Source organism: Canis lupus, chromosome 11, assembly GCF_003254725.2.
Source record: "Canis lupus dingo isolate Sandy chromosome 11, ASM325472v2, whole genome shotgun sequence".
NCBI lineage: Eukaryota > Metazoa > Chordata > Mammalia > Carnivora > Canidae > Canis > Canis lupus.
This window is the reverse complement of record NC_064253.1, coordinates 26804391-26822117: the sequence shown is the minus strand read 5'-3', so window position 1 is coordinate 26822117 and position 17727 is coordinate 26804391. Positions and strand designations below refer to the sequence as shown.

The window sequence follows — 17727 nt, the reverse complement described above, 5'->3', positions numbered from 1 at the left end:
AGGATTACATAAAACAATCTAGGTAAAGTACTTGCTAAAATAACACTCTCAGGCACTGTACAAGAGGATTATTAAGCTACTATACTTTAAAAACACTTTGGAATTATTAAAAGTCAAAACAAAAAGAACATTTGTTTCTGAGGTAAACTGACATTTCTATTTTAAATGGGAACACCATAGAGCATGAAAACTCTGAGCAACCATTTACTCATGTTTAAAGATTTCAACTTTGCCTGCCTACAGACAATAATTACTCATTCTCAACATACGATATAGAAATAAGGGGTGCCTAGCTGGCTCAGTTGGTGGAACACATGACTTGGATCTCAAGGTTTGAGCCCCATGTTGGGTGCAGAGCTTCCTTAAAAATAACCTCCATAAACATTTTCCTTCTTAACATATACATATTTCCTTATTCAAACTAGTAGGTATTTTCTGGCTTACTTTTCTCTTTATAGAAATCAGCTACAATTTGGAAATCAAGATCTCTACATTAAACTACTAAGTTTAATAAAGCAATTAAGAAAGCAAATCACGGGATCCCTGGGTGGCGCAGCGGTTTGGCGCCTGCCTTTGGCCCAGGGCGCGATCCTGGAGACCCAGGATCGAATCCCACGTCAGGCTCCCGGTGCATGGAGCCTGCTTCTCCCTCTGCCTGTGTCTCTGCCTCTCTCTCTCTCTCTCTCTCTGTGACTATCATAAATAAATAAAATTAAAAAAAAAAAAAAAAAAAAAAAAAAAAGAAAGCAAATCACTTGGGGCACCTGGGTGGCTCAGTGAGCTAATAGTCGGACTCTTGGTTTTGGCTCAGGTCATGATCTCATGGTCGTGGAATCAAGCCCCAAGTCAGGCTCCACACTTAGTATGGAGTCTGCCTCAGATTCTTTTTCCCTTTCCCAGCCCTTCTGTCCTTCCCCACTCATATTCTCAGATGCTCTCACACTCTCTTCTCTAAAAAATAAAATCTTAAAAAAAAAAAGATCAAATCATCAACAAGAATATTCCCAAATTCACTTGTGTAACAGGCAATAAGACTAACTAAAGGTGCACTGTGAACCTTAAAAGCAAGAACATATCAGGGTAGATTTTTGAGATCTAGTTTAACCGTAGGTCAAATTCAGAAAGTTCTTAGAGGGTTCTACTGTATAATTAAGAGCCCAACTTAACAGGAAAACCAGGATTAGTCTCAGAACAAAGCATTATATTTTCCCTCCACTCAAGAATTTACCAACACATCATAATAGATCAGTTTCCTATAAATACATTATGGACATTGCTTTCTATGCAAAGTTAGTACAGATAATTTACTGCATAGTGGAACAGAGTTCTCCTTTCAAAGTTACATATAGATGATTTAGCTTGACTGAAATATCTTTTTTTTTTTTGACTGAAATATCTCATTAAGAAACTTAATCCTAATAATTTTGTCTATATGAAGACAAAATGGAAAACAAGCTACAAACCACCCAGACATGTGCAAAATAGGATGAACACTCAGATTTCTTAGCTATTACGTATCACCTTTGACCTTTAATAAACTATATTTACTCAAACTGTCATATCAATCCCCTTTCTCCATATTGCTCTTTAGTAGCAGGTGTCTGTCAATTGTCTTTGGCCCAGCCTTAACAGCTATTATCAATGAGTGGTTTGCAAACATGAATGTGCAGCAGATTCACCCAGAGGACTTATTAAAAACAGACTGCTGGGCTACTCCAAGATTGATTCATTGTATATGGAGTGAGCCCCAAAACCTACATTTCTAAACAAATGATGCCGATGCTGCTGGCTAAGGAATACACTTTACAGAGAACCACTAGTCGAAGGGCAGTGGTTCTCAACCGTGGCTGCATGTTAGAATCACAGGGGAACTTCTGTAAATTCCAATGCCTGGGAGTCCCTCAGAACAATCATACCAGAAGTTCTAGAGCTAAGTTCTAGACAACTAATGTATACCCAGGGCTGAGAACCACTTGTCTAGTTAATTAAAATAAATCTAAACCAAACCCATTGAGAATAGATATTGCTTAATACAAAAACAGAGTAAGATTTTTTTAGCCCTCATCTGCTGATAAGGCAGCCAAATAAGGAGTCAAGATTAAATTCCTTATGGTGGCCTCAGTTGCTTACATACTGAGGGTTAAACTCAACAGAAGTTTCATGTATGCTGTCTGCTTTAAATCCTAGGCAAAGTCTAAGTAATAAGTCGTACAAAATGGTTGACTTTTGAAGGCAACAGAAATGTAGGTTACTCTCAATCCCATGTACCATGTTTAGGCTTACTGCATATTGGTTAACTCTTGGCTCTGGAGTCAGAGCGTTCATAGATGTTACCTTTGGCAAGTTACATAATTAAGCCTTGGTACCTTTATTTGGGAGTTAATGAAATGAACACTGTAGTTAATGCTAAAGATCACATGAGCATCCACGTAAGAAGTTAGCTCAGAGTCTGGTACCTAAGATATAACATAATCGAAATGGCTGTAAGCTATGCCATACACATGCTACCTAGAAACATTAACCTACCAGAAATACTAAAAAAATGATTGTCCTTCCCAAGTCTACTTCTTCCCCTTCAGTCAACATCAAGGTGCTTATAAGATTATATTCACACCCTTGTTAATTTATTTTTAAAGATTTTATTTATTTGTTCAGGAGAGACAGAGAGACAGAGAGAGAGAGAGAGAGAGAGACAGACAGACACTGGCAGAGGGAGAAGCAGGCTCCATGCAGGGAGCCTAACATGGGACTCGATCCCGGGACTCCAAGATCATGCCCCGGGGCCAAAGGAAGGTGCCGAACTGCTGAGCCATTCAGGGATCCCCACACCCTTGTGAATTTAGATGTTCAGGACTGTTAATAGTGTTAAACTTTGAATACCTTACCTACAGAGAGTACAGTTAATGGAAATACAGCTTTTAGAAAGCTATAGAAGTATACAGTACAAGCTTACTAGGAAATAAGGGAAAATTTCATGTTCCCTCTCTTGACTGCTTAACCGTTTCATGATTTATAATTGTATTACTCTGAAAAATGCTTATTTCTGAATCTTCTTCCCCCTTTTTGTCCAAAATACCACAAAAAAATACATTTTCCTCAGACATAGTCTCCCCAGTAATCACGGCTTTGGGAGGAAAAATGGTAGTTTTCCTCACAGTCATTCTGTACATTCCTGTTAACTGGGTACTTTTAAAAAACTTTGAGGATTTCAGAATCCCTTGGAATCTAAATCTTTTAAGTATAAATTTAATGCCAACTTCTTTCCTCTCAAGTACTTACGAGGATGGTTGAGTTCTACAAATACAAAGCCCTTGGTAAGACAAGGGTGACAACAGATAAGTGGTATAGAACAGCAATTAGGAACTCCCCTTTTACCTCCCCACAAATATCTACTTCGTACCATGCACTCTGATGTTAACCCACATGTCTGCTTTATATTATTTGCAGTAAGAAGTGAATCATAAAGCTAACAAGACTAATCTAGGCCTTATGATTCAACTACAAAATCTTCCACTAGAATGCCCTCAATAATTCAGTCTGTGTTTTAAAGAATCTATGGAAAAGGGAACATTACAAATAGTAAAACTCTTAAATCTTAAAATATTGGACAGCCCAGGTGGCTCAGCGGTTTAGCGCCACCTTCAGCCGGGGGCCTGATCTTGGAGGCCCCAGATCGAGTCCCACGTTGGGCTCCCTGCATGGAGCCTGCTTCTTCCTCTGCCTGTGTCTCTGCCCCTCTCTCTCTCTCCCTCTGTCTCTATCATGAATAAATATTTTTTAAAAAATCTTAACATTTTTCAAATAAATCTCTTAACATGTTTATGGATTTATAATGTTTTAATCTTTAATTTTTGAAAGGAAAAATGAAGATTAGGAAAAAAAATTCATTTATGTTGTAGAACCATGTCCACCACTATATTTTATTTGGCTTTTTGGGGTTTTCTGATCCAATGTACCTCCTTGCCGTGGTGAAATGACAGCTTTCTCAATCACACTATTATACACAGAGGTTTGTAGATATGATTAATTAAGCAGATTACTTTCAATTTACTCTACAGGAGAGAAATGAGGTTAGTTCACTGAGGGATATGACAACACTCAATTAGTATCAAAAATGGAATGGGATGGTAGCCTAATAAGTACTTAGCACCTATTTAAGTAAGCTTAAGTACAAAAAACCTGAGGACTTCTGTCGCAGAAGTTATACTAAGTTAGGGGTCACTCAAACTTTATAAGTTCTCTTTGCAATGTAGCATCTCTACTAATTCTCTGTTTATATGGCTGAAAATCGCCAATGCTTGTACCATTCAGGGCAGACCATTCTCTATCTTTCAAGATTTGATTGGTTTGAAGTTTAGATTATCCTAAATTTACCATTTATGTTGTATAGAACTTTCTCCTATACAGAACTTTTAAAATATGAAAGCTATAATGATCCGTGTCTTTTCAAGCTAAATACTTGGGTCCTTCGGTCATTTTTCTTAATTTTACATTTTGGGTTCTATTCTGAAGATGCGCTAGGTCCTGTTGGTATTCTTAAAGCATGAGAGATGGAAAACAATATTCCAAGTAGGGAATAACCAGCTCCGTACAACACAGTAACATCACCCTGCTTATTCTAGCTATCTTTCGATAAAATATCCTCACAGTGTGATTGTTTGATAGCCACATTCTACTGACTCACTTGGAGCTTACTACTCCAAAAAAAAAAAAAAAACCAAAACAAAACAAACAAAAAAACAAAAAACATCCCCCAAACAAAGAAACCCCACAAAAAACAAAAACAAAACAAAAACTATCACATCCCAACAGCACTCCTCAATGCATCATCCATCAAGAAATCAAGAACTTGATCTTCTTCTCAAGAACTTGAGAAGTTTATTAACTTATTGAGATCAAGAAGTACTTTACTGGAGTTTTTAACTTAGTTTTCCAATAACCATGAGGAACAAACTGACAGAATTTGTTATCATATCCATATTGGGTCATGATTCTTTCTGGGTGGATACAACAGCCTTCTGTTACTTGAGACTCTTAACCAAAAGCTCATCTATGTTATACTTTGTTTTATATATATTTTTCTCTTCTTAAAGATGTGAATGACATTATCTACCACTTAAGTTTTTGTCATATGTTCTCAAAGATAGTTCAGCTATCCTAAGTTGCCAGCAGTGAAACATGTAAAATTACATGTAATTATATATCACATAAAAAGTATTTAGGACAATTTTAGTTTTCTCATGCATGTTGGATTTAGACTTTTACTAACATTTATTCTAATTAAGACTAAGTTCTCCTTCCAAAAAACAAACAAACAAACCCCCCAAAACCAGTCAAATAAATTCTAAGGTATAGGGATTTGTGCCCTAACGTTACACCAAACTCAGGCCTATCCCTTGGGAAGTCTTAGTCCAAACCAAGAGCCCCCAAATTAAAAAATTTAGTAAGCCTTAGTTCACTTAGTGTTTAAAGCTTATTACACTATTTCCATACTGTGCCATTCTGTATAATATTTGCCAAATAACTCTTCTTCTATATTTTAAGAAATAAAACTCAAGGCAAATCAAGAACTTTACTTGTTGATAACACATATGGTAAGCAAAAGTCATTTTAGGATCTTGAACCTTATACTCAATAAAAGATTTGGTAGCCTAATATTTTCTATACATATTAAGGTTATCACTTGAGTGATTACTCAAGTTCATTTAGTATGTTGAAAAAATACTAAACCTGCCCCAATGGTAACTTTTATACTAAGATACTGAAAATAGGTTAAAAAAAAAAATCAAATTTAGAATCTTGGCCCTCAAGGCAAGTTCTTAATACCGTTTTCATAAGAACATTTAAAAACATTTCATTGGATGAGGGAAGAAAAGGGAGTGACTGCCGGGTATGGGGCTTTTTGTGGGGAGGGGATAAAAATGTTCTACAACTGGTTTGTGGTAAAGCACAATCCTGTGAATACACTAAGAACAGCGAACCATACCCTTTAAAAGAGTAAACTGTGAGTTTTCTCAACAAGCTATTTGAAAAACATTTCAATCTCATCCCAATAGCTCTACAGGTTATAACATACCGAAAAAAACAAAACAAAATAAAACCCCAGAACAAAACAAAACCCAGAAAACTACATCATAAAGAAAGAGACCAAGAAACTCTTTACATACTAAATTAAACCAGGCATTAGGATACCAACAACAAACCACTTAGGAGCCAGGGATGACTGAACGTTAAGAAGCTCTTATTACAACCACTAAACAAAGGGTAACAGACCGAAAATGACCTCTAAAAGATTTCTTCAGACTTATTTGAAAACAGTCTTGACATGGAAGTCCCTGCCTCTATAAACAATAATATGAATGAAGTCCTCAATAACATGAGCACTTACTCATCATACTCGATATGATAAATAACGTCTTCATCAGCAGCAACAGAGTCTGAATTAGACGTAGAGGGTACACTGTCCAATTTATTTGTGTTCTCTTTGGAATTATGATTTACATTTCCATTAGTCCTTTTACAAGAACTGCCATTCTTCAGTGGAGTTTTGCCACGTGAATGTCCATCAGAAGCTCTAGTAACACTACGTATACGGGCTTCAAACCAAGCACCAAGGCCGACATCTCTGGCATCCACCAATTCATTTACCTAAAAAAAGTTTAAAATTAGTTAATGAAGCTTAATTTCATTTATTGCTTCAAAAACCATACTACAACTCAAGTTATTTTGAGCGTTATCATGGTTAACAACATTTGCAGCTATTCCCGTTTAAAGTAATTAGAAATATTAGATCAAAACTATTCTTTTTGAATTATACTGTCAAATCTGTTATTTACTATTACGAAAATTAACTTTCCTTCCAATTTTCAATAAAATAGATATTTTCTTTATTCCTTGCCTGGGTCTACATCACACTTTAAAAAATATCATTCTTATGTACCCAAGTGTTATTCTAGCAAGTTATTAAATAAGAATGTCACTTAGTGAAAAGTCAAGACTTCATAGTATTGTGACTGTTGCTGATTTGCTTCATCAATTTCTTCCGAATCCTAGAGATAACTTATAGTCAGTCTAACAGAAAACAGTTAAGTATTAGAAAAAACTTGATGGGGGAATTATACATGTATAAAGGAAAAGAATCTAGCGAACCCATCTATTCAAAATGGAGTAAGTTCTATCACCAGTTAATAACACACTAGGAAATGCACTACTTAGTACCTCAAAGAAGAAAACAGAAGACAGAGCTGTAAGACACAGAACAGATGAATGCAAGTCTAGTGGATGATCCAGAACTAAAAAACGCAATCTGATAAAAGGAAAACAGTACATTAGAAAACATGTATATCAGAAGAGTTACAATATGGAAGCTGGTTAAATAAAACACACACACACACACACACACACACACACACACACACACAAAATCTCTCCTAAAAAAATCTGAGGAAATTGGTCAAGCCTTTAGGTCAGGGCTCTTTCAAGAGCAATAACCAAGAGACATCCCTTCAGTTTTTTCCATTTTTTTTTTTAAGCCCCTTAAAAAAAAAAAAAAAAAAAAAAAAAAAGACATTATTGTCTTTTTTGTGTCATTATTGTCACAGGATGATCATCTAATTAATGAGCTCGTTCTTCCTGAGGGTATTAGAGACCACTTAAGGTATCCAACAGAATTCTGACAGATGGTATAGCTTGGGGCTGGGGTGGGGGCTTATATTAAAAGTTAAATACCCATATATTATGCAAGGCGTTCTTTAGGCTTGTCTAACTCTTACAAGCTTAATAATTCCTCTTTTACAGGATAAGAAAACAAAAAGCTCTGACAAGTTAACTTGCTCCAAATGAAAGCTAATGAAATGTAAAGCTAGAATCTGCAGACATAGACCTTGAAGCTTGTTTTTCCTACTGTATTAGGAAGCTTGCTGAAAAGATGACAAGATAGGTAAGCAGGACTCCAAAGGTTAAGTTAGGTTAAGTGATGAAATAAGGTTTTAAAAGGTAAAAAAGGTTTCAAACCACCAAGCTAACACAGAAGGTAGACTACAGACAAAATAAAAAATTATTAATGATCACTGCAGATGAGGTACAATATCTGACCAAAAGCACTATAAATAAATGAACATGACAGCAAATAAAAAGCCTGAAGCCATAACAACGTTTGACATGAGAAGAGTTTAGTAGGAGAGAAAAAGATGTAAAGATCAACCAGGCTAGACAAAGAATCAGAGATGAAACACAATATACATCACATAAACTACTCTATGCATTAAATGGACACAAGTGCTTTCCTTTCTTAATAGTCACTGATAAATTTAAAGACATACTTTCTTACAGGCAACATTAGCTAAAACAAAAAAATAATCAATGTTAAGGTCAATCATACTTGGGAGAATAAACAGACTTCTCTCTCATAGCAAATCAAAATTTAAGGGTTTATGTAGCACTACACAATTATTATAGCAGAGAATGGGGCATAGAGTTGATACTGATATAGCTAATAGAAACATAAGGCAATCTGAACAATCTCCCATTTCTTATTTATCCCACAAAAAAGAAATTACTATCTCATAAACACAGGCATTCTTTAAGTAGAATCTTAGATTTATAACCATAAACAAGAACTATAAATTCTCCATTTAGTTAACCACTCATGTCAATGCATAAAAACCAGGTGGGAAAAAAAAGTTTCTAAATTGAAAAGTAAGGATTTTGCGCATTACATAGACATAGTGAATTAGGTCAGATTTGAATGGGCTGAAATGCATGCAAGAGATTAAAGATCCTAGCCACAACGATTAGACAACAAAAAGAAATAAAAGGCATCCAAATTGATAAGAAAGAAGTAAAATTCTTTTTTGCAGATGACATTCTATATAAAGAAAACCTGACTCTACCAAATAACTGTTAGAAGCAATAAGTAAATTCACAGTAAAGTCACAAGACACAAAAATCAATGTACAGAAATCTGTTGCATTTCTAATACACTAATAATGAAGCAGCAGAAAGGGAAATTAGAAAGCAATCCCATTTACAATTGCACCAAAAACAGTAAGATTACCTAGGAATAAACTTAACCGAAGAGGTGAAAGACCTATACTCTGAAAACTCTGATGAAAGATATTAAGGATGACACAAAGAAATGGGAAGACATGCTAATGGATTGGAAAAATATTGTTAGAATGTCTATACTACCCAAAGCAATCTACACATTCAATGTAATCTCAAAATCAACATCATTTTTCACAGAGCTAGAACAAACAATCCTAAAATTTGTATGGAACCACAAAAGACTTCAAGTAGGCAAAGCAATCTTGAAAAGGAAAAACGAAGCTGGAGGTATCACAATTCCAGATTTCAAGTTCTACTACAAAGTGGTAGTAATTAAAACAGTATCGTACTGATACAAAAAGACACCGAGATCAATGGAATAGAAAACTCAGAAATAAACCCACAATTACATGGTCAATTAATCTTCAACAAAGGAGGGATAAATGTCCAGTGGAAAAAGTCTGTCTTCAACAAATGATGTTTGAAGAACTGGACAGCCACATGGAAAAGAATAAAACTGGACCACTTTCTGTCACCATACACAACAATAAACTCAAAATGGATGAAAGACCTAATTGTGAGACCTGAAGCCATGAAAAACCTAGAACAAGAGCACAGGCAGTAATGTCTTTGATGTTAGCTGTTGCAACCTCTTTCTAAATATGCCTAAGAGAAACAAAAGCAAAAATAAACTATTGGGACTACATCAAGTTAAGAAGCTTCTGCACAGCAAAGGAAAACAACAAAACTCAAAGGCAACCTGTATGGGAGAAGATACTTGCAAGTAACATACAATAAAGGTTTAGTATCCAAAATCCATAAAGATCTGATACAATGCAATATCCCAAATCCTAATAATCTAGTTTAAAAAAAAAAAGGCAGAGGACATGAATAGAATGTCTGCAAAGAGAAATACAGATGGCCAACAGACCCATGAAAAGATGCTCAACATCACTCATCATCAGGGGAATGCAAATCAAAACTACAAGAAGATACCACTTCACACTTGTCAGAATGGCTAAAATCAAAACCACAAGAAGCACCAAATATTGGTGAGGACACGGAGAAAAAAAGAACCCTCTTGCACTGTTGGTGCAAATGCAAACTGGTGCAGCCACCATGGAAAACAGTACAGAGTTTCCTCAAAAAGTTAAAATAGAACTGCCCTATGATCAAGTATTCACACTGCTGGGAATTTACCTGAAGAATACAAAAACACTAATTTGAAAGACTTTATGCACCCCTGTTTATAGCAGCTTTACAATAGCCAAATTATAGAAGCAACCCAAGTGTTCATTGATAAGCAAATGGATAAAGAGGTACAGGTGTGTACACATGCACATACACACACACATGATGGAATACTATTCAGCCATAAAAAGACTGAAATCTTGCCATTTGCAACAGCATGGATAGAGCTAGACTGTATTATGCTAAATGAAATAAGTAAGTTAGAGCAATACTGTATGATTCCACTCATGTGGAATTTAAGAAAATAAAGGGGGGAAAATCACAAAATAGACTATTGCACAACTGGAGCTAATATAACTGTTAATTACACTGGAAATAAAATAAAAACTTTAAAAAAAATCTAAATCTCTCTACATTTAATAAATAAATTAATTTTAAAATAAAAATCATCCTACCACCATAGGGCATGGGTTGGAGGGTTGGCTCACTGACAAGCTGTTTCCTGTCTCTTTCTAGAAAGAGGTAGCCTAACCTTCACCAGCAAGTACCTCCCTCGAAGATGTCAAATCATAAGAGATAAAGGAAAACAAATTAACGGGGGAGGAGTGTTTGAGCTAAAGTCATGAGATAAAGTTAAAAACAAACCCAATCACATAAATGTTAGGTGAAAAGCTAGACTTATTCATATAAAGAATTTTAGAGAAGAATCTTCCATATTCAAGTAGGTGATATGAAATAAAGGGTATGGGAGGCAAGAAAAAAATCATTAGAAAAATGAAATGCCAATACTGGAGAACTTACTATATCAGGCATACTTCTAAGCACTTTATATGTTCCATTTAAAACACACCAGCTCTCTCATTTAAGAACCAGCCCCTAACTTAGTTAAAAAACAAATCAAACACACACACACACACCTACAAAAAAACCCCACACAGCTTTGCAGATAAACCTAGGTTTAGGTTTGTGTTTATCATCTACCAGATATAACCCTGAATAAATTAACCTGTCTCAGCCTCGGTTTCTTTATAAAATAACATACTTTCCTGTGTATTAAGAGATTAGGTGACTAAATCCACATGATGCGCCAATGAAACAACTGTCTCCTTCCACTAAGTATCAACATGTCCAATTTTAAGACTCATTAAATCTCAGTATAGTCTTAATACCGTGGTCTTCTTAGTAAAGATATTAGCAATTTACTTGATGTATATTATCTACTTTATTTTTAAAGATTTTATTTGGGGGGGGGGGGAAGGGCAGAGGGAAAGTGAGAAACAGACTCCTCACTGAGCAGGGAGCCCCTATGGGGGGGTTCAATCCAAGGCCTCTGGGATCATGACCTGAGCTGAAGGCAGATGATTAACTGCTGGGGCCAACCACGGGCCCCTATTACCTCTTTTAATACCTATAATACAAAGTCATTCTTACTTTCCAATGAGGCACAGAAGGAAATACACTAGTCCTCAGGAGATACACAGCTAGAAGTGGGAACCAAGCCAATAAAGATTTTTCTGACTCTGAACAGGATCTCTCATTTTAACATGTTTTTTTTCTAAAATTTACAAATCAAACTACAATGTGGTTCCATTTACATAAATTTCAGAAAGAAAATAGGGGATGCACACATAGGTTAAAGGTTATTAAAAGGCTGTTAAAGGGTAATGATAGGATCAAGTTAATAAAAAGTGAAGAAATGACTGCTATAGAAGTTTGGATATTAGTTACAACTAGGGAGGAAGGAATACTAAGAGAGGAGAGCCCATGAGAAGTTCCTGGGGTAGTGCTTTGTATTTCCCAATCTGGTGGTATTTGCAGACATTGACTTCCTATTTCACTAAGCTCTACTTTTTTGTATTGTTTGTTTCCTAATCAAAAAGGTTCAAAATCAAGAAGCAAAGTTGTACTGTATATAAAAGCTAGGAGATACTAAAATATCCATGATTTTTACTTAATTATTGAGAAGTTTCCCCTTTCCATTATTTCCTATAATGAATATTAGAACATATGTAAAACTTTAACAGTGCCACACACTTATCTGAACTCTAAAGCTTTATTATCCTAATATAGCTTTATTATCCTCATTCTAGAGTTTAGGCCAAGAGGACAGTCATTTCAACAGGAGGATCTACTGTGAGTTATCCAAAACTTCCAGGTCCAAAAACCAGAATTAGCTCTATTTAGGTATCAAAAGTCCACCTTGTTTGAGAAAATTATTTCCCAGAGATCATGGAAACAGATGGACCTAGTCTCTGTACAATCTTCCACAGGTTCTCCGAGTGTGAATAATGATTTATCGGACTTCTTACAACATATAAAAAGATGTCTAATACTGACCAAATGTCATGTAGTTATCAAATATGGCAAAGCAAGAATGATGGTGGACAAAAACTTCAGATTAAAATTCTATCTTCATGTATTACATTTAAATGTTTATCTATGCCAGTTTTGAGAAATACTGACTTGAAAATTCACTCTTTGTATCCACTTACTTGAGGTCCAAGGAAAATTTTAGGCAAAAAGGAAAAGCCCCAAATCTGTTTGCTCATCCATAAAGCAATTTTAATTATAGAAAGCCCTATGTCTATAAAAGGAAACTCTTTATAAAGTACAAGCGACATAAGTGGGAATTCAAGATAAAGGCAAAAAACTTCTCCCAATTTTAGTGATCTAGAACAATTTTGATATACTATTCATAGACTTGCTCAAAGGATAATATTCAAAACAAATCAATTTAAAAGTAGCAGCTTCTAAGTGTTTTCAAGTTAGCCAAATTTAAGTTTTAATAGCTAGTAAGAGTCTGTGAAAGCAGGGAGTAATATTTATCCTTCCATCTCTAATATCTAGAATATATACTATACAACCAAATATTCATCCAATGAATGAATTATCCAGAAATAAGCACTTCTGGGTTTAAAAAAAGTGAAAATTTCAAATAACTATGACAATTACTGAGCTTCATCATAAAAGCAAATAAATCTGCTAGCCTCTTCAACTAGTAAGTTAAATGCAGCTCTGACTAAACATTATAAGCAATAGTATACCCTTTTGAGAGTTTAAGTTCTAGCTTTCATGTGTATTTCTAAATGAGGAAAGGAAGACAATACAAACTACACTTATACAACTGGGAAGAAGTTGAATTGGAATCTGAAAGCAAGTCTGATGACAAAAGTGGATTTCTTAATCTCTGTGCTATATGTTAATATGAGTTGTTTAAAAAGTGAGATATTAGTAACTGGTAAGTCAGTAGAGCATGTGACTTGATCTCAGAGTTGTGAGTTCAAGCCCCACATTGGATGCAGAGCTTACTTTAAAAACAAAATAACATAGGAGCACTTGGACAGCTCAGTCAGCTAAGTGCCTAACTCTTGATCTCAGCTTGAATCTTCGTCTCAGGATCATTACTTCAGGCCTGTATTGAGCTCCACGATGGGCATGGAGCCTACTTAAAACAAAACAAAACAAAACCAAAACCACCAACAAAACCAAAAAACCCACTCCTGTGTCCTATGAATATAATTCTCTTTAAAAAGAAACAAAAACGGGGCACCTGGTTGGCACAGTCAGTTAAGCATCTGCCTTAGGTCCTGATTTGTGGGTCCTGGGATCAAGCATTGCATTGGGCTCCCTGTTCAGCAGGAAGTCTGCTTCTCTTGCTGCCCCCTCCCCACCTGCCTGGGGCTCACAGTCTCTCTGTGTCTTAAAACAAACAACAACAAAATATATATATTTAAAAAGTTAGTTACTAGAAGTATTGACAAAGTACTAACACAAGAAAAGCACAGATATGCTGAGAGAAGTAGTTTCGCATAATACTCTTTTGAATTAGGTTGGAGACATGGCAGGGTACTGATGAATATGCTCAACAGAATTTTTTTTTAATAGCTATGTGAGAGAGAGAGAGCATGCGCATGTGCAGGTGCCCAGGAGCAGGAGGTAGGGGAGAGAGGGGGAGAGGCAGAAAAATCTCATACGGATTCTGCGCTGAGTACAGAGCATGATGCAGGGCCTGAGATCATGACCCTGAGCCAAAAGAGTCAGACTGCCTAACTGACTGAGCCACCCAGGCACCCCTGCTCAACAGAAAGAATTTTAAGTTAATTAGAACTGCTTAACCTTAAGCTCAGACCTAACTGATACATATATAAGCTGGCCCTCTTTGAAAACAAATTCAGGCCTTCACTGCCCAAAACATTAAGTCAGAAGTAGCAGCTTCTGAACTATTGCCATTAACCAAAAAGATAAAATAATGTAAGCTTAATATACAGATGGCTACATACTTATAGTCCATCAAGATACAGGAGTTCTCATATATACATACATATGCCTCCTCAGTTTGTCAGCTGAGAGCCCTAAAACCAACAATATTCCAGTAGCAAGGAGCATACTTAGACCCTAGAAGAATCAAGGCTCTTTGAAGAAACGTTGATTCCAGGTCTGGGGCAAAAAATAACTAAGATGAGCCAGGTGCATCTTCTATTGCCAGAAAGAAAGAAAGTACTTTAACATAAGCAAACAAACAAAAAACCCTCACAGAGAACACATATCCCTACTGATGTGAATGACTAACTGAATAAATGGGGGAAAAGAGATAAGTCTCCCATGTAGAATTCCTAAATACATTTTTAAATAATCTACCCTCAAGGAAGTAGAGTTTGTAACTATCCTACCTCCTTAAGTGTGGGCTATATATACAGACTTCATCTAAAAATACAATATGGAAAAGGGGTAGGGGAAGACTAACTTCACAGTAAAGAAACTCGACAAATGCCACCTCATCAGCCAAGTGATTAAGGCTCTCAACAGTGTAAGTTCCTACTAATATAAAAACCTAAGGTATAATTAGCAAATAGAATGTTGGTAGTTTGTGCCCTAGATAGAATGTGATAAAAACAGCACTTTACTTCTGTGGTCTTCCTCCAAAAAATATGTAAACAAGATGAATACTAATAGAAGGGTATTCTACAAAATATCTGACCAGTATTCCTAGAAACTGTCAAGGTCTTCAAAAACAAAGTCAGTCTGAAAAACTGTCACAGCCAAGAGGAACCTAAGGAGATTCAACAACTATTTAGTATAGCACTAATGTAAATATAATGTGGTATCCTAGATGGGATTCTGGAATAGAAAAAGGATGTTAGATAAAAGCTAAACAGTTATGGTTAATTTTTTATAACTCATTAATGTAAAGTGTTAGTTAACAGGACAAACCAGGCATGGGATATATGGACACTGTAGTATCTTCTCAATTATGCTATAAATCTAAAACTGTTCTAAAACAATTTTTTTTTTTAGAAAACGTAGAAAATACTGCTTACTCAGAAGGATGAAATCAACAGGTGATGTAGACAATATGGAAAGTAGGCATTCAATATTAAGAATTCTAAATTTTGGCTACATAAAAAGCATTGTTTTAATTGATATAAGTCTTGCCCATATTATGTAAATTTACCCCTAGACTTTACATTTTGGAATTGTAAATTTCTTTTACTAAATGATTGTAGCAAGGAACACTATTAGTATTTAAAAAGCCACCTTACTGATTGCTCATAATACTCTAATATGTTTATCTTAGTCTTTCCAGATATTCATAAATAATAACTTTGCCTACTCCAATATTTACACTTTGTTGTTCTCCTATCATGCAGAAAGATATTAAGTAACAGCATTAACTGGCTTCCCTGTCTGGCTCCTATCTTTAATGGGAATGCTTCTGGCTTTTCCCCACCATTAAGCATGATGCCGGGTAGAATTTAAAATATTCATCTATTCCATCTGTTCCACTTACAAAGGATTTTTTTTTTAAATTAGAAATGGATTTTTAGATTAGATCATTTGTTTTCTTTGGTTACCACAATGATTACATTAATATTACTATATTTGGGGTTGGGTGAAATGCATGAAGGGGGTTGACTATGTGATAATGCATGATAACTAGACTTGTGGTGGTGATCATCTTGTAGTGTGTCAAATTATAAAGTTATAATCCTGAATTTTAGAAGGCAAATGATAAAGCTATATACCTGAAACTTCTATTGAAAAAAATCCAAATAATGAACTATCTCACTTCTTGACATACCATCCTTGATCAAGGTATTATGTTCTTTTAACATACAGTCATAATTTTATTTGCTAAATAGAACTTTGGTTTTACATCAATATATAGTGATATCGGTGTGCTTTTGTTATATTTGAGTATCAGTGTTAAAAAGCAATGGGAAACTTTTTAAAGCTGTGAATCAATTTAAATAATATAATTATTCTTCAGAGCTTTAAGATAATCCATCAGTATAGTCATCTAGTCCAGAGACTTCTGAGATACAGCTCATGACCAGTTTTCTTGATTCTATATATATGGATTTCTAGCTTTCCTTAGATCAAAAATTATCGGGATCCCTGGGTGGCGCAGCGGTTTAGCGCCTGCCTTTGGACCAGGGCGCGATCCTGGAGACCCGGGATCGAATCCCACGTCAGGCTCCCGGCATGGAGCCTGCTTCTCCCTCTGCCTATGTCTCTGCCTCTCTCTCTCTCTCTCTCTGTGTGTGACTATCACAAATAAATAAAAAATAAAAAAAAATTTAAAAAAAATTATCTCTATTTGCATTTTCTTAAACAATTTACTTCAGCTAATTTTTTTATTTTTAGCCTGAAAAATTGAGTCCCAATTTGTCCTAAATGGTAAGAATTAAGAAAAAAGTTTTAAGAATAGGAGAGGATGAAGCAAAACTTTCATTATTTCTACAAAATTTATTAGAATTTGAAAAAGTTGGCAGATATAAGGGTCAATAAATGTATCAAGTACATTTCTCTATGTAGGCAAACAAATCACAATTTTAAAAGATAACTACTTATAGGAGTATTAAAAATGCATCCACTAGAAATAAGATACGTAGAGAAAACTGATAAAGAGATCAAAGATCTAAGATAGTGGAGACATCTATTCTGTCCATGAATGGACTCAATGCTGTAAAGTTGTCAATTCTCCAAGCTATTTTATAGATGTAATCTCCACCAAATCCTGTATTACTTATCTTTAGAGTTTGACAAACTAATTCTAAAATTCTTTACATACAAGTGTTAAAAACCAAACACCAAGACACACTTAAATAGGAATAGATTTGGGAGATGTGGGATAGGGAGATAACAGTTTACTGGGGCTACAGTATTCAGAACAGCAAAAGCAGAGACACACACGCAGACCCACAGAACAGAGTACAGAACAATTTGCCAGTATCCTGTGAGTGAACCAGCACTTTGGATTTCTAGGTAAAAATTCCTAAAGAAATTCTACAACAGTGTACCAGGTTATACAAAGAAGGTTCAAAACAGCTGAAACTGGGAAAAGCCTAAATTTACCTATTAATCATGGATTAAATGTGGCATGTTAATAGAATAGTGAAAAAATAAAATACAACTATATGCATGAGAATCAAAGCTGATAAAAAGAGTTCTGTTATATAAACTTCAAATACAGGAAAAGCAAAAAAAAAA

General features: G+C 35.3%; 1 protein-coding gene across 3 annotated transcripts in view; it reads right to left on the bottom strand.

The window, feature by feature from the left end:
- UHRF2 (ubiquitin like with PHD and ring finger domains 2) overlaps positions 1–17727 on the bottom strand; it is a 77346-nt gene that overhangs the window by 53019 nt on the left and 6600 nt on the right. For all 3 annotated transcript variants that reach the window (XM_025432124.3, XM_025432123.3, XM_049116085.1), the window contains one exon: positions 6389–6648. In XM_025432124.3, coding sequence (XP_025287909.1) covers positions 6389–6648 — 260 coding nt within the window. The remainder of the gene's footprint in view (positions 1–6388; positions 6649–17727) is intronic.